At 30.1% G+C, this 19218-nt stretch overlaps 1 protein-coding gene across 2 annotated transcripts in view; it reads left to right on the forward strand.

The window, feature by feature from the left end:
* Positions 1–1694: 1694 nt before the first annotated feature.
* Positions 1695–19218, forward strand: part of LOC136040271 (zinc finger protein 665-like) — a 131330-nt gene continuing 113806 nt past the window's right edge. The window contains exons 1-4 of one of the 2 annotated variants that reach the window (XM_065724507.1): positions 1697–2883; positions 12117–12287; positions 18146–18304; positions 18777–18920. In XM_065724507.1, the coding sequence (XP_065580579.1) occupies positions 2817–2883; positions 12117–12287; positions 18146–18304; positions 18777–18920 (541 nt within the window). In that variant the 5' untranslated portion in view covers positions 1697–2816. Of the gene's footprint in view, positions 2884–12116; positions 12288–18145; positions 18305–18776; positions 18921–19218 lie in introns of both variants that reach the window. The other variant, XM_065724513.1, reaches the window with a different exon arrangement.

The raw sequence follows: 19218 nt of genomic DNA on the forward strand, positions 1-19218 counted from the left end.
TAAAGCACAAGTTATCCATTGTTTTCAACAAAATAATACTATGTTTTCTCTCTGCTGTTTTTGACAAAATAATGCTATGTTTTCTCAGTGCTAAAATTATTTATAGTAAGGTTAGGTTAAAAAATGCTTAAATTTGAATTTAAGGCAGAAGCAATTATAGTATCTGTAAAGAGCATAAAAAAGGCCTCAAGTGGTAGGCTATATTTACTTTATAGGAAAGCCAGTTATATGAACTTCTATAATTTTACCAAAAAGTGCTTAAACTTGAATTTAAGGTAGAAGCAATTATTATATTTGTAAAGAGCATAAAAAAGACATCAAGTGATATGTTCACTTTATTGGTAAGTCAGTTATATGAACTGCTATAATTTTACCAAAAGATCTTCCACTTAGGCCTAAATGAAGAATTTTTTTTTAACTTCACAATTTGTTCAATCCCAATTTATGATATTTCAAAGATGTGCAAATGTATTTCCTAAATTTAAAATACAAAAGCAATGATATGGCTTAAAATTCTGCTCAAATTATGGGAATTGCATTTTTAGAACTAACCATTGCACTTTAGAATTTTTAGAAATCAGAAGATGGTTAAGATGGAAGCTTGGCAATACCTTCCCAGAGTATGTTATTGGCCCTGAATTCACTACTGAAAGTTTCATTTCCCTAACCTAAGCCCTTTCCAAGATAGCAAAAATTTGCTAAACTAGAATTTCAGGGATTCCTATTAGTACTGTTAATATGTTCCCTTCTGCTAGTGTCATCCGTCTATTAAAATAAAAAACTTGTAAATAGTGAAAACAGTTTCAGATGAAACTTGATTGCATCAAGTCAATAGACTGCACAAACACCTTTTCGATAACCAATTGTTCATGATAACATTCTGTAACAAAAAAAATATATTAGGTCTATCCATGGGACTATTGTGTAAAGAGAATACATGACTTTTGTCAGGTTAATTGATTTTATACTGAAAAAGAATATAAATGAAGAGTTATGTAGTCATGTATGTTTTATTAGAATGTTTCTTTCAGAAGAGCTGTAACTCTAGATTACTATCAAACATTTAAATTATTTCTTCATGTTATTTTTGGAGATGGCTTTTATCTTCTTTCACAATGTCCCCTTAGTAAAAAAATATATAGCTTAAATTTAAGTATTTTTCCCATGTCCAAACAAAAACTGGGTTTAAAATTAGGAGTGATTCCACCAAGTCTTCCATAGAAAGAAGGAGAACACAGTGCTTCTTGGCCTTTTTTATGTTGTTTTCAAATACCATAATCATTTACATGCAAATCTCATTTAAATATTTTGAGCTGGCCCTATTGTGACATTTAATTTCAACAATTTTTGGTCAAAATTGAATGGTTAGGCTTATACCAATTGGTTTTCACAAGCCTCCTGAAATGAATTCAGCCAACTGTTTTAGCAAGGAATACATGATGCATAACAAGAGGATAGACAACAATAAAAAGTATATATTAAGACTATAAATGAGACATTTCTTCAAATTATTCCAAAAGGTAATTCATTTTCTGCTGAAAATCTCCCCTTCTTGCTGCATGTAAAATCCCCACTTCTCTGACAATACTCCCCCTGTAAAATTTTCCCCAGATTTAAAATATAAATAAGACTAGAGTTGCAGCAAAACCAGACCATATCTTCCTGGGCTCTTGTTTAGATCTTGCATTGGCTTGAGAAAGTGTTACTTTTCCAAGTTAATAAAAGCCTATATTCTGCAACTTCTTTTTATTCTGCAACTTTTTATTGTGTAATTATGTTCAAAATTAAATGAAAGACATGCTGTTTTTTGAGTTTTCACTGCCTCCTATCCTAGAAAACAAAGAAAAAGAAACACACCCTGTTTTTAAGCATATTTATTGATAAAGCAGGTGACCTAGCTGCAAAATATGCCTCTGGGCTCTTGTTTAGTTTTCAAATCCAATTATAAGAATATCTTATTTTCTGTGCACAAAATTTTTCAATGAAAAAACTATATTCTGTGTTTTTTTTGAAATTTGGATGTTTAATAAATGCATCAAACCCTTTTGTCTATCAATCTGCTTATGGGTGACTTAGTAATTATGATTTGCTGAAGAAAAGTAGTAAAAAATAGCTCAGAGGGGAGGTTTTCAAAAATTAATTTGGACTGCAAGGTATAAGAGTTTTCTGTGAACAGTAAGGCAATTTATTTGCCATTAACAATAATATTGTCCATTTTTTACTGTCTGGTGTTAATTTAAAAATATATAGAAAGTATTGAATATGACTGACAGGCAAATACTTTCAACTCCTTAAGAAGATATACAAGGGATACAAGAGCGGCATCCAAGTGAATGGAAAGCAGATTCAAAATTGATATGCATCAATGGTGTTTTTTGCTCCAGAATTGTTTAACTGTGTCATAGATCATGTCATGACTCAAACAACTGATAGATTGACCTTTGGCCTCCATTTAATAGATCAAGTTTTGACTGTCATCATCTTTGTAGACAACCTTACACTTACAAGCTCTATACAACAGCTGATAATTCTAAACCTATACTTTATTTACAATTAGATAATGAGACAGTTTTTAAGTTTTAGCATGCTTAAAAAAAATCAGAACAAAACATATTTTGAATCCTTTTGAATGCTGAAGGGGCTTTACTTATGACTTCTACTGCATTAAGCCACAATCAGCTTTGAGTTCAATCAAAGGAATCACTGTAGCTTGTGTATTTTCAGGGACTTCCCTTCAAAACTGGAGTATTGTATCCATAGTTTATTCCTTGTAGTATAATTTGATAGTGGTATTTACTGGATTCAGAGCTTCTGTTATGGACTTGCCTCAAATTCAAGTGACTGAAGATGTCACCCTCTCTGAAGTTTTTGTTGTTAAAAATGGTAAGTTGCTCAATTATATTTGCAGTAATAAAATAAAATTAAAGCTGTATTTTCTTTAATAAATATTCACTTTTTAAAAGATATATATATATATATATATATATATATATAATATATATATATATATATATATATATATATATATATATATATATATATATATATATATATATATATATATATATATATATATATATATATATATATATATATATATATATATATAAATTTATCTGATTCTTAAACATGAAAAAAAATGCAAATAATGTTTTGAATAATTTTCTAATTTTTGATAAGTTAACAGAAAGTGATGCCAAATATAACTGCTTAGTTGTACTTATTTTTTTCATAGGACAATTTGGCAATACTGGAATATGTGATACTGTTCTGAAAACCTTAAATTTCTTTATAAGAAATAAAAATTTCTTTATAAATTATAAAAATTTCTTTAGAATTTCAAATTAGGTTTTCATGCATGGATCTTTAAAAGGCTTATGTTAATTTTGCCTCTCATTCAGATCATCTCTCTTGGCTTAGTCTCTAATTAGTATTGGCTCGTGACTTGTTCATCAAGGCCAATCAAGTTGCTTATTGATTATTATTCAGGAAAAATAGAAGCACATGCTCTTGTATCAACCCTTAAGAGCTAAGGTAGATTAAAGTATTTCGTTATACAAAACACACTAAAGCTTAATATATTAACTATAATTTTCTATGTATGATGCAGTGTTGGGAAATACTTAAGTAAAAGTACTTAAGTAATTACTTAAGTAAAAATTCTGAGTACTTGTACTCTACTTAAGTAAAAAATTTCTAAAGTACTTAATACTTATACTTAAGTAAAAAATTGAAGTATTTAAGGGTATTTAAGTACTCAAGTGCTTTCTTCTCGGTACAGAAAAATTATATCAGCATAATGCAGGGCTGATGCGACGAATTGAACTGCCTATATGTTGGTGGATGAGTGGATTTTAGTCTTTGAGAACAGTGGCTCCCAGCCTGGTGCAAAATTTCAAAAAGTACGCTATCGTGGTGGAACTACCATATATATTGAACGGAAAGTTTTTTGTGATAAAGGGAAAATTCAAAAGGATGGTGCTGTATCTATAGTGATCCCCTCATACAAGGTTTGTGGATTATCGGCAGGTGTTTCAGTTACAAATTTTAATTTTAATTAATGAAAATTTTTGCTTTTTTTTCTTTCCTCGGCTGCCTAGTCTAGGGTAATACCATTTTACTGACTATCTGGGTATTTTTATTGGTAAAACTGCCTGAGCTTGTGAAAAAGCCTAGACAGACAAACCCAAGACACAAGCACAGACGGTTCAGTTTTTGTTAGCACAACTGTCTTAGCTTATAATTTGGTTCACTTGCATAACATTCGAGCCAGATAAGAGGCCCAGATTGTAGGCTTTGGACGCTTATTCCCCTTGCAATTTCAGTCAACTTACTGTTCAACTAACAATAAATTAACTTTTTTATTAGTACAAAAGTCTAAGTATATAAATTGAATCAATTGCCTTGCCTGATACTCAATGCAGAATGGCCTCATTCTGATTTTAGACGATTGTTTGCCTCTCATTCTTCTCATTGTTGTTGGTTTTTGAATTAAAATGGAATATTTGTGGGCATCAAGTCATGGCTAATTGTGGAAAAGGCCAAGACACATAATCGAACTATGTTGTCACTAGAGTGAGAAGCAAACCTGGCATTAATCCCCCTCCCCCTCATTAGGAGTGTATAAAAATGTTGTTAGTTTTTTTGCTAATAGATGTGTCTATCTATTATCTGTCCATGCGTCATTGTTAGGGCAGTAGAACCAGGTTAGATAGTCAAAAATCTAATAGTGATGGAACCTATAGTTTTCCAAGTGTTTGGTTAACCAAAGACTTGGAAAACTTAGTGTCTGGAGATGAATACTTTGATTTTAGTGATAAAGAAACAACTCATGATAATTCTTGCAACCGTGGTCGTGAAACCAATTCTGTGAAGGTGGAGGTTTTGTTATATTTGAATGAGAGGCGAAAGGAACTATATGTGCTCAAGGTGTACCCAAGGGTGATGAAAGTTTTCAGGAAGCACAACTGTGTCATTCCTTTGTCTGCATCCACAGAACGAATTTTTTTGGTAGGTGGTGGAATTTTTACTCCAAAAAGAAACATGCTTGGAGATGGTATGTTTGAAAAGCTTCTGCTGTTAAAAGGAGCAACTAAGAAATTAAGTTAAGTTATGATGAAGCTGTAATGAATGAACCTTGTAAATTCTTTTCTTTTTATATCTTAACTGAAGTAAAATTCGATTTTTCACGAAACCAATTAATTTTTTTATGAAAACAATTGTTTTTTCTGAAAAGCAGTCGATTTCTCGGCAGAATCTTGCTTATCTTGTCTACTTGGAAAGGAAATGGATATTAAAGAAATGTTTTGTGTGTTATTTACTATAAGTAAAACATTGGTACTTGAGTAAAATACTGAATATTGAAGTAAAATTGAAATACTTGAGTACTTAAGTACTGAAGTACTTTTTCAAAAGTACTTACTACTTAAGTAGATTTTTAGAGAAGTACTTAAAACTTGTACTTAAGTAAAGATTTTGCTAAGTACTTGGTACTTGTACTTAAGTAAAAAAAAGAAGTACTTGGCACAACACTGGTATGATGATACAATCTAACACCAGGCAGAAGAATTTCCCTTCTTGAATGCAGAAATGATAAAAATAAAAACAATAAAAAAAAACCTTACACCCAAAAGTGAAGGTTGTTATGTTGTAGCCATAATATTTATCTGAAGGAACAGCTTCGTTTACTAGCGATATGTTTTTAATACTATTTAAAAAAAATGTATTTAGGCTTTTTGTAACTGGCTTAACCATACATTGAAAAAAGAAGACACTCATATAGTAGCTGTAAATCAAAGATACAGCTAAAATGCATTTAAGGATTCCAAGTTAGAATAAAATAGCAATATTTTAATGTAATTTTATCAAAAGGTCTATCTATGTACAAATTTTTCAAGCTTAATTTGCTTTGGATTTGGCTATATTATTCTGTTTATAAAATTTTTGTTGAAAGCCATATCTAAAGGGTAAGGGGTTTTTCGCCACCCTCCCCTCAAATATTTAACTCTTTAAACCATAAAATATGCATTGAATCAAATTTTTGATGTTTTTCAATTTTTCGACGTAGATAGCTTCGAAGACCACACTGCCTTTCCATGACGAAAGTAAAACAGTTCAAAATAGGGATGATACCTTTTTATTGACAGTGAAATATAAAATTATTTAACTGAATATTTCGAACACATATACAGTGTTCATCATCAGCAGTAAAACTAAAAGACATGAATAAAAATAAACAGAATTTATACCTAATAAACCAATTACATATAGTTTATTGCTCTTATTTTTTTCAATGCAACAGCCGAGGCAAATCTCCTTGACCTTTTCGGTTCCGGTTCATTAGATTTAATTGACGTATTACGTGGACAGAGGTCATAGCTCTTAGGTGAAGTGATATTTACTTTATTTGACCTCAGTGAATTATCATAAATTGAGTTCAATCCAAATTCACCTGTATCTCTGTTTATGGAATTATTCTTGAATAGAACTTTTTTAATTTCGATTGTTTCCCTGAAAGTTTGCTTTAAACCTTGGTCCCTAGAAATCAAAGAAACATTTTCAAACAAAATAAAATGATTTGGAAAATTAAAGATATGCTCCGCGAGGGCCGACGTGAAATCTTCAGGTTTGGTATTTTGCTTTAAAGACGATGAAATGGAATTATGATGTTGTAGCAATCTTGTTCTTAAATTCTGGTTAGTACGTCCTACATAAGAGCTTCCACAAGTACAAGGAATTTTATAAACCCCACTTTGTTGCTCTACGGAAGTCCGATCCTTTCCAGAATTTAAAAAACTTACCAAAGTATTACTACCTCTTAAAGCTACCTTTAAACCATTATTTTGTAAAATTCTTTTAAGTTTTTCACTCAAATCTGGAACATATTGTAGAGAACAAAAGATATCTTTCTTTTCTGTTGTTTCCAGAATATCGTCAGAACATTCTAGAATTTTTTCCTTCTTTTCGAAAAAGTCTGGTCAACTAACCAACCCGGATAATGGTTACTTATTAAAATGTCTTTTAGCAATAATAATTCCTCCTCAATGAATTTCGGAGAACAAATTCTAAAAATGCGGTCAGTTAAAGCTATGATTAAACCAATTTTTACTTGGCGGGCATGACCGGAGAAAAATGACAAAAATCTGTTATTGTTAGTAGGTTTTCTGTAAATTTTAAAATCCAGACTATTTTCATTTTTTAAAAGAAGAACATCCAGAAAAGGAAGTTTATTATCCTCTTCTAATTCTATTGTAAATTTTAAATCCCCTCCCCAAAAATTAAGATGTTCTAAAAAACTTTCTAATTCTTTCTCTCCATAATTCCATACTGAAATTATGTCATCCATATATCTCCCCCAAAATTTATGTTTTAAAAAATATGAATCTAACGCTATTGTTTCAATATTTTCTACAAAACAATTTGCTAATAAAGGACTTAAAGGGGTCCCCATAGGTAAACCATTTACTTTTATTCATGTCTTTTAGTTTTACTGCTGATGATGAACACTGTATATGTGTTATCCAGTTAAATAATTTTATATTTCACTGTCAATAAAAAGGTATCATCCCTATTTTGAACTGTTTTACTTTCGTCATGGAAAGGCAGTGTGGTCTTCGAAGTTATCTACGTCGAGTATATGGGGATAATGTGACCAAGGAGGTGTCTAAATACATTAACACCCATAAGAGACATGCAAATGTTATAAATCAACAAGATTTTCTTCATCAATGTAAGAAGAAAAGGATTTTGCCACCTTCAATAAAATTCAATCTACATCTAGGCACTTTTAAAGAAAAAAAGTTCGAACGAGGTCTACAATTCAAGACTTTAAATCATCTGATTAAAGATAACAGGAGGAAAAGAGCTTTATTAGTGAAAGATAAACTTTTCCTGGAAAATATTATATCAAAAAAGGTGAGTGCAAGTGATTTTTGTTTTATTCAACAAACAGCAAGAAATCATTTCAATCATGACTTTCACCTTTCCAGAGAAAGATTACTTAAAAAGTTTTCAAAATTATATGAAAATAAAGCCGTAATACCTTCGTCAACTCTTGGACCAGGTGTAATTAATTTTTCATCAAGGACCTTAACGTTACAAGAAAAGTCCGCATTAGAAAAAGGTCCAAAATTTTGTTTTAAAACTAATAGAGTCCCAGTAGAAGAAATTATCTCTTCAATAGAAACATCTTTACATAGAAACCCCATCTTAATTAAAGATGTTAGCCTAGTAAGAGCTTCTACTGTTAAAGCCCTGTCAGAGTTTGCTTTAAAACCAGAAATCCCTAACAATTCCATCAAAGACATAAAGATTCTTAATAATTTAAGAAGGGATGAATCTATTATTATTACAAAAGCAGACAAGGGTAACACTTTAGTGGTAATGGACACCAAGGACTACGATTCAAAATTAAACGCTTTACTGAAAGATGAAAAAACTTACAAACAACTTTCTTTTGACCCGACGGACTCATGCACAAAGAAGTTTAAGAACGAGTTAAAGAGTTTGAAGGAAGAAGGGAAGATTACACCTCAACTTTTCTACAAATTCTTACCAAGAGGTTCTTTGTGCCCTAAATTATATGGACTTCCAAAGAAAATAAGCCAAATCTGCCATTACGACCAATTGTTGCGAGTAACAAGTCACCAACAAGTGCTCTGAGTAAGTGGCTAGTGTCATTGTGTAAACCACTCATGTCTACACAAATTTCTTACATTAAGAATTCGTCAGAACTTGTAAAAAAACTAAAAGAAGTTGAGATTTCTTCAAATTCTATAATTTCAAGTTTCGACATAGTGTCAATGTATACGAGTATTGATGTAAAAGCCGCGGAAATTCTTCTTGAGAGAAAGATACTAAGAAATTTGGACTTAATTGGTGGTGAAACAGTTTTGGAGGTCGGTGTAATTATGAGTTTAGTTAGGTTGTGCAATATGTTCTCTTATTTTTTTCAATTCAGAGGGGTTTTTTTCGAACAAGTAAATGGTTTACCTATGGGGGCCTCTTTAAGTCCTTTATTAGCAAATTGTTTTGTAGAAAATATTGAAACAATAGCGTTAGATTCATATTTTTTAAAACATAAATTTTGGGGGAGATATATGGATGACATAATTTCAGTATGGAATTATGGGGTGGAGGAATTAAAAAGTTTTTAGAACATCTTAATTTTTGGGGAGGGGATTTAAAATTTACAATAGAATTAGCAGAGGATAATAAACTTCCTTTTCTGGATGTCCTTCTTTTAAAAAATGAAAATAGTCTGGATTTTAAGATTTACAGAAAACCTACTAACAATAACAGATTTTTGTCATTTTTCTCCGGTCATGCCCGCCAAGTAAAAATTGGTTTAATCATATCTTTAATTGACCGCATTTTTAGAATTTGTTCTCCAAAATTCATTGAGGAGGAATTATTATTGCTAATGTTTCTTTGATTTCTAGGGACCAAGGTTTAAAGCAAACTTTCAGGGAAACAATCGAAATTAAAAAAATTCTATTCAAGAATAATTCCATAAACAGAGATACAGGTGAATTTGGATTGAACTCAATTTATGATAATTCACTGAGGTCAAATAAAGTAAATATCACTTCACCTAAGAGCTATGACCTCTGTCCACGTAATACGTCAGTTAAATCTAATGAACCGGAACCGAAAAGGTCAAGGAGATTTGCCTCGGCTGTTGCATTGAAAAAAATAAGAGCAATAAACTATATGTAATTGGTTTATTAGGTATAAATTCTGTTTATTTTTATTCATGTCTTTTAGTTTTACTGCTGATGATGAACACTGTATATGTGTTCGAAATATCTAGTTAAATAATTTTATATTTCACTGTCAATAAAAAGGTATCATCCCTATTTTGAACTGTTTTACTTTTTTCAATTTTTCTTTTGCTGAAAAGACAAAAGAATAAAACTATACAGTAGCTACTAATAAAAATGCTAAAACTTGCTAAAATATGTTAAAGGATGCTTTGTTAGAAGTGAACAACAATGTGTTAGTGCAACGTTATCAAATAATTGTAATTTTAGTGCCAAATTTCAAGTGTACTTTCCCTTGGAGTTAGCTCTTAGCTTTTCCCTCCTTTTTCCTAAGTCTTTTTTTAAGTTTATGTTTGTGCTTTCTGTTCAATTTACATGGAATGCTTTTTGTTTTTATGTTTTCAAGGAAAAGTGTTTTTTTCATTTTCTTTAGACTTTTTGCTTCAATAAGAAAGGGTTTTAAGGGAGGGGAAGAGCCTTTTCCCCTGTATTATTAAATTTTAGTGGCATGAAATTCAAATAAAAAATCTAGCATTCATAATCTTTATATAACTGCGATTTTTTTTTTCATCAAATTAAAGTAGAGCACAGTTTACAGTAAGCATGAGCAAACTAAATTAAATTTTGTAATTTTCCCATTAAAAGTTAGAAATGTTCAGATTTAAAGAGATGTAATGTTTTGCTGTTAAATGAAAATGTTGTTAATATTAAGCCTTAAATTTTTTTTAAGACAGGGGGACTGGGGTTAATCAAGATTTTGTATGGTACCAAGAAAGGCTAAAACCTCCACTGGCTTCAGTTCCTCTTTGCTACCAAAGTAAATTCATGGTTGCAACAGATGTGATCACAAAAATTATTTTATCAGATTTTTTTGCTTTTGTTACCAATTATAAAATCTATCAATTTTATTGAAATAAATTTACAAATTCAAAAAAATATCTAAAAAATAATAGCCTTAACCCTTCCTAAAAAAAAACTAAAATATGAGGCCGTAAGTATATAGCTCAAGATAATATCTAATGCCCTTCAAAATCAATTCACCAAATAAGAAAGTACTCATCCTTTCCAGGAAAGTCCTAGGAAAAAAGAAATAGATCCTAAGAATATTGGGGACTGAAATTAGATGTTAGTTGAGGGAAACTTAATTAAAACAATAATGAAGGAAAGAATTTAAAAAATTTATTTGGTTTCGGGCTGAAGGGCCTCGAGATGGAGATCAGCGTAGCTGGTTTGGGCTTTAAAGAGTCTAATGCTGTATCCAATAGCTTTTTCCTTTATTCTTGCTCTCCTTTGTAATTGTATACACCCTTTGATTTGTTCTTGCTTATGGCATTGGTATCAAAGTTCTTATGTTAAGATGCGTTCTAGTACTCATCTTACCAATTGTATTTTAGTAAAAAGGGAGGTTAAACCAGGTTTGGTTATTAGTCCAGCTTTATCTGAACAGGTACTAGAAATAAGCCCCCCTTCCTTATTGTCTGGTTCATTTATATTAGTGATCTCTCTTATTTTTGATAATAGCTCTGCTAGCTAAAAATCTTGATCACTTCAAACTGTCGTTAATGTTGTCCATTCTAGTCTGTCAGATATAAATCTTTCCTTACAGGCTCCTAAATCCAAATTTACTATATTTAATCCAAAGTCTGGAGTGAGTGAGTGTCTTCTAGTTGGTCCGGTCTCAGTTGCAAGTACAAATACGTTAAGTTATTCACAAGCTATCAAGAAAAACATTCATAAGGCTTATGGCATGCTCACCAAAATGAAAGGCCAGTTTGATAAGAATTGCCCAGAAAGGCTCTACAATGCTGTGCTTACGCCCCACATATTTTTATTATGTCGGTTTAGAAGTTTGTTAGTAAGGCTGAACCTCCTTTAATCCTGAGACATTTCTTCAGGTTTTTTGACCTCCCTCTTTGAGTCAGGAATACTTGTATCACTCAGAAATACAGAGTTTTTATATTACTGGGAAAATAGAGGAACTTTGTTAAGGATTCCAAAAGCATAGAGAACGTATCGTGGATTTTCTTCTGAATTGCGTCTGTGTTTAAATTGTATGGGTTTTAATCAGAGGTGTCTCACTTCTCTTTGTTGTAGTTTCTCCTTGTTTTGAGTTTTACTTGGTTATTCTTTGCAATCAGTTTGCTTTGGATTTCATTTATTTATAGTCAGTGATTTATGGTATTTCTATGCTTAAAAATTATTTTACTTTATTTTGACTCATATTTAGATTAATTTAGCCCTTTTATATTTCTTTAAAAGTGTTTTTAAAATTAATTATTAAATTAAAAACTGTTGGATTTTTTCAGAAAGCTTTGCTGTTGTTTATTATGTCCCTTTATTAATGTTTTTTTTTAGAAGCTGAACAAGCTCTACCTAGTGAGAGTGAGGAGCTCTTTGATATTTCAAACATTTGTTTGACTCCTAAGTTTGAAGCTGTTTCTTTGACTACTTTTCCCAGCAGCAAGGGATCATTTAAATTAGAAGCTGACGCCCAAGAATTTGAACCTACCTGTTTTGATAATGAAGGTATGATTCAAACATTTGGTTTGTAGAATCATCAATATCATGAATATTTCATAAAAAAAACTAGGTTACATAGACTAAATTTAGTATTTTAAACTAGTCATGCTATGAAACTTTTCTTAAATCTTGTTCCAGTATGCAGGCATTTGCTAAACTGGTTTTAAGTTTAATAACAACTTACAAAGTGTTGTTAGAAAGGTGTAAAAAGATAAAAATCCAGTTATACATAAAAACTATGTTGTTAATTTCAAAGCCAGGCCCAGGCACTTGGTTTCTGGTTAGCTTTTATATATTGATTCTCATTGTAAGTAACAGCCCCCTAATAAATCTGCTTTGTTGACTACTCTTTCCTCGGGAAAATAGAGGGTTCCCCAGGGAATCCATTGAACGTTGAAGGGTCCTAATGACTTTTAATCTATAGTTACGTATTTTGTAGCATCTTTTTAGTTTTTTACTGGGTTTTGCGCCACTTTTTTTGGCGTCGAAGATTGTGACTGCGTTGTTATTCCAACATAATATTTCTTTTTTCTTTCTTTCATTTTTGATTTTCTCTTAGTTTTTGCTGTTGCTTGTCTTCTAACCACAGAATACTTTGTTTTTCACTCTATTTTTGTTCTATTTGTTTATAGTCATTTTGTTTATATTTCTTTGTTCTTCACCTTTGTTGTTTAGTAGTTTTATTTCTTGTTGCCGTTTATCTTTGAACCGTATGTTTCTTTGTTCTGTATTTTTGTTTTTACTCGTTATATTTGGTGCTGTGCTAATTATTTATTCAACTTTGTAGGATCCATTTGTATAATGAAAGTTTTACTGAATAACTTTCGAGAGTTCTTTTTTGTAAAAATCACCAATAATGAGCTGACCAGTTTTATCTGACAGTTTATATGTTATAAGGGTTTTATATTTCACTGCGGCTATTTGAAACACTTTAGTTGTATAATTTGGTAGGTAATCTTTATCAAAAACACTATTGCTTTTATTTACTCTAACTAAATCATTAATTTGCAATACTTCTTTGATTTTAGTTTTTGATACATTAAAACCATGTCCTTTTAATTTTCTATGTAAATCATCAATCCCTGAAAATATTGATTAATATAAATCTAAAAGTTTGTTTTCTACGCTACTCTTGCCAGTACAAATACCATTTCCTTTCAGTACAATACCATTACCATTTCCTATCACAAAATGTTCAAATACCTTTAATCATTGGCACTTCATTTCTCTTTGAAACTGTCCAAGTTAAAGCCTCGGTGGCAGTAATATTTTTAAATCGCATACAATAAATCTCTGTTTATTTCAGATTTAAATGATTAAACAAATTTAAATTATTAAACATATTAATAAACACTAACAGACTTCTACGTTCTCATGAAAGTCTCAAGAGTAGTAAATAGCAAGCAATAAAATTCCTCAGGCTTGACTATTTTTTAAGACTATTTCGATTCTAAAGCAGCTGATCTTGAAAAGACATTTAAAAGTTAGATAAGGTATGTTTTAAAGGCTATGGCAAGAAAAAATAAAGATAAAATATTTATTCAGATTTTGATATCAAACTTTCCACTAATTATTAGCATTTTATTGGTAGAATAGGAAAAATGAAATATAGTCAAACTCTTATTTGACAAGACCTGTTGCGATCTTAAAGCTCAGTATGGGCAAAATTATAAAAATGTCAGAAATTTCAATTGAAATGGTGTGAATTCAATTGAAAACGGGGTAAATTGATGGGGTGATCTAGAACCCATGTTTACATTGTGAAAAAGTATAGAAATAATACCAAATTTGGTTCCCAAGGACCTGTTTTCATGTTGAATTCAGGAGTAAAAAATGTTTAAAATGTTCAATAATTGATATTAAAATAATGTAAAATGGACTGAAAATGATGTAAGTCGAATGGATGATTTAGGTGATCCAGAAACCCCATTTACTATACTACTCTCCTTGAAGTACAATTTATGTATGTAAAAAGAGTTTAAATTAATTATTATATATGTATATATATATATATATATATATATATATATATATATATATATATATATATATATATATATATATATATATAGAAAAGAGAAATCACCAATGCAACAGCACAAACACATAAAAAAAAGAGACAGAAGGAGAAAAGAAAGACTGTTTTCCTAAATTAGTGATTACTATAGACCAGCACTTGAATGAGGCCTTAACCCTACTCATCCATACAATCACATAGGTCATACAGCATAGCCATACACAATCAACCATAAAGAATAATCCATGGATAGGCAGTCATGTCGTCAATAAGTATAAGTCGTCATTTACCAAACAATAGAAAAAATAATAAAGACAAATAATTCAGAGGCAACATCCCAACACAAGGCTCATCAGGAGAATACACTTGCCTATAGGGTTTCGCCACTTAAAATTCTCTACCCAGCCAAGTGTTGTGGCTACCACAGAATATCCATGGTATCCCCGTGTCAGGTATCACCCCCAAAATACATGCCTATGAAAAAAAAACAGCAAATGTAAAAGAACCAAGTAACACCAAAACAAGCTTATCCTGTTAATATATCCCTCTTTTTAGCAACAATAGGTAAACTAAATATGATAAATTTTACCAAATCACAAATATTAACACATTGCAAAAAAAAAATTTAATGAACTAAACAATTATAGAATTCATCTTTACCATGTGGCTATTTTTAAAAAAAATCCGCTCTATTAGAAACACAATTCAAAATAAACGGCGCTGCATCATCATTTGTCGAACCTCCGAAATTATATGAAAATTTCTTTAAGTATTTCCAGATAATTCTTTTGATATTTATTGAAAAGGTCGTTATAATGAAAACTAAATTTTTTATATTGCCAAGTTAATTTATTTGCAGAAAAACCTCTTGATATCAATTTTTGGCTTAAGATTTTACATCTACTTTTAAAATCAATATAATTACTACAAATCTTTGCATAACGAAGTAACTGTGAGAAAAACGCCGAATACGTGATATTTGAGTGTATATTACTTTCAAGGAATGGGAAACTAATCACTTCAAAATCAAAATCATCCGTTTTATTGTACATTTTAAAACTTAATTTATTATTATCACAAATATTAATATTTAAATCTAAGAAATGATCTTCATGACCAGCGCCATGACTAAGTTCAAGAGTAAGCTCTGATGGATATATATTTTTAGAAATATCAATGAAATCCTTACAATTTAAGACCAAAATATCATCTAAATATCTTTTATTATTTGACAAAACATGTTTTAAATTATTTGGATTATTCTTATCCATCATATATTTATATTCTAGTTGACTTAAAAACAAGTCAGCTATAAATGGGCTGGCATTCCCTCCCATGGGAATTCCCACGATTTGCTTGTATAAATCACCACCAAATCTTATATAAGTATTGTATAAAACAAATTCTAATAACTCAAAAATCATATCCAAGCTGTAACATCTCGAGTTAACTGTGGTAATAAAGCAATTTGTCCATATAGCTTTTTTATTATAAGCGTCTATTTTTAAGAACCTTTTACTAGATAAGAGGAAAGATTTCTTGATAACTATTTTTAAATTATCTAACACTACATTAAGTGATAAATTAGTATATATTGTCGCAAAATCGAAAGACTCAATTCTTTTAGCTGAAACCATTGTTAAAGAATCTATCACCTGCAGTGAATTATTAACACTCCAATATGGATTAAAATTCGAAAACTTTTTAATACCAGAACAATAGGTTTTAAGTTTATTTACAATTTCCTTTAAAATTAAAGAGAGGTCAGTAGCAGCAATGCGGGTTGGACATTTAGCTGCTCCAGCAATAAACCGTGGTTTAGGGGGATTCTTATGAAATTTTACCGTCCAATATAGGAAAGGGAACTTTTTATCATTGTCATTTATTTTAATATTAAAATTTTTAAAAAGTATTTCTTCAATCTTTTCAATTAAATTCTCATCCTCTAAATTTACCTTTTCGTAAACATTAGTTGTGGATAACTCCCTTTTTAAGATATCACAATACAGCTTCTGACAAATTATGGCAAAATTATTATTAGCTTTATCCACTGGCACAATTACAAATTCATTCTGTAGATTAGCAATTGCTTGTTTAATCTTCGCATTATAAAATAATGATTTAGTGTTACTATTTTTTAAGTTAGAATATATTTTATTTCTTATTCTGCTAATAATTAAATTCTTCAAACTTTGAAAACTATCTTTATTTTTATTCTCTTTCTTACACCACTTATCAATAAATAAATCAAAATCATTTTCCAAGCCATCAAGAACACTCGATGGTTTCAGATGATGAAAATTAGAGACGGAAATTAACCCCTTTATTCATTATAATTTGAAGATCATCTTGCTTTATTATTGACAAGTCCCCTGTTATAACATGTTTGTAAGTAGGATTTACAAATGGGCCAAGTTGCTTACAATTACAAACCGGTTTCCAATTTATATCACTATCTAATCTTTTAAGTATTAAATTATAATTAAAAATAATTTGCCCAATAGTTTTTGAAAATATACAGGTTAAAACTGGACTATCATTATAATTCAAATTACTAGGAAGGGCCTGTTTTACATGCTGCTGATTTAAAATTTCTGGTAAATTAATATCTTCAATCTGCTTACAAGAAAAATTAATAGGTAAATATAATCTTATCCTTTTTACCAATCTTATCAAACTTTTTCTTTTTTGAAATAAATTTCGTTTTAGTTAGAATGCAAATTGTATCACATATTACTTTAAAATTATATTCAAGAGCTGTATCATTCTTAACAATCCAGAAAAGTTTGATTAAATTCCTCTTGGATAAATTATTTAGACATTTTATTACAGAAATCATACCCCTAGATTCAAGTAGCTGGCATAGATCTATAGAAAGCATATGTAAATCTAATTCATTTTTTCTGTTATTTTTCCTATTTCCTCTCGATCGTTTTTTACGTTTAGTAGGACAAGTAAAAGAAGGATGGTCCATAAAACCATCAATACATTTAACAACAATCTGAGGCATGTCACCATATTTTGCTACACGATCATTTAGCCCAAAAGGATAAGCTGTACCAAGAGTATGGATCCGGAAATCCTCCTGTTTACGTAGTCTATTATTCTTCTCTTCTTTATTTAAATTTTCTAACTCTAAATTTTCTAAAATTGTGACAGTTATATCTGCTATGGGACATTTACCATTATTACAATGTTGAACTAGATAGTTATTAGTTTTTTCATTATTAACTGTTGTCTTGTGTCCAGAAAATCTTTTATATATATTATTAGTTCATTCCCCCACATATATATATGTATATATATATATATATATATATATATATATATATATATATATATATATATATATATATATATATATATATATATATATATATATATATATATATATATATATATATATATATGTATATATATATATATATATATATGTATATATATATATATATATATATATATATATATATATATATATATATATATATATATATATATATATATTTGATGACAATGCTGCCCTGGCTTTAGTGAAATACAAATAGTGGAATATTGCCTCAAATTTTGAGTCAAAGATATTGTTCCAATTTTGATGGTTTTGTTTTCGTCATTAATAGACCATACAGTCATACATTTGTCATCGTTGCCTGTGCAAGGTTGTCAATTCAATTTTATTTTGGGCGAATTATAAATTTAAGACAAAAAATTGTCGGTGTAAGGTTGCCAATTTAATTCTGTTTTGAGCGAATTAGAAATTTCAGCCGGAAGTTGGTGAACAATTCACCAAGTTGGTATTTTTATAGTGTTTTACGTTTTTTCTTCCTTGTTATTTTTTTTATTACTATAGGTGTTGAAGGTCCTTCAACAAGTGCTGCCGAAACCCTAAGGGAAAGTTCAAATTCTTCTCTATCACCAGAACGTCAAAATCTATTTGAGTGTGTTTCATCAACGATTTCCACATCACCTCTAGAATTTGATTCCTCGGAAGTGGATAGCGATGACGAAGGTAAAATTAAACGAACATTGTTGTTGAATCAATTTTTAATTAAAAAGAAAAAAAATCCAAAGAATTCTTTCTTTGGTAAGATAAAGCATGAAACACTGCATAAAGTTTCAAATAGTGTTACTGAAAGTTTTTACTTGCATTAAAAGTGATGCCAGCGTTAAACACAAAACTACTGTTAAATTTAACGTTGTACTGCATTTTTAAGAAGGTTAAACATTTTTACATTGTTGGCAAAGTGCAAATAGATTTGTCATTCTTAAATTTGTGGATAAAACTCGAAATTTGTGAAATCAGGCTCGTAACAGCTACATTTATCACTCTTGAATTTGTACCTGCGTCTAGTTATATCTGATTTTCCAAGGCTGTAGACTGGTATTTGTATGTTTTTTGGGTTTCATTCTTTCTGAGTAAATTATTCAGACAATGTTATTATAGATTGATTTTCTATATGTTAAATCCTTTTATTTTGTAGAGGCTGAAGCTGCTTTATCAATTGATGCTGAAACGGTCGGAGAAATGTTTAGTTATATTTTGCCATCTGAGAATCGACCTCAGGATATTTCATTGAATGCAGCATCTGAGTCAAACTTAAAAGAATTGGATAGAAATGACGAAGGTATATTTGTAACTAACAGTGGTACTTTAAAATTCAGGTTGATTAAGGATAATTTTGTTGAAAGTTTTTTCTTACCTAACAAACGTTCTTCAAGTTTTTAGGATTTAAATAGTGTTGCCAAAAGTATATAGTATGGCACAGTGTACATAAGAGCATCAAGGGAATTTAAATGCAAAGTGCTGAAATATTTTAGGACTAAAAATGGGTCTTGAGCCTCTTAACTTTAATCTAAAAACTTTTTTTCAAGCTACTATAAAGTTACACTAGCAAAGCCGAGGCGGAGGTATTTTTCGTTTGC

Source organism: Artemia franciscana, chromosome 20 (assembly GCF_032884065.1).
Source record: "Artemia franciscana chromosome 20, ASM3288406v1, whole genome shotgun sequence".
Taxonomy (NCBI): Eukaryota; Metazoa; Arthropoda; class Branchiopoda; order Anostraca; family Artemiidae; genus Artemia; species Artemia franciscana.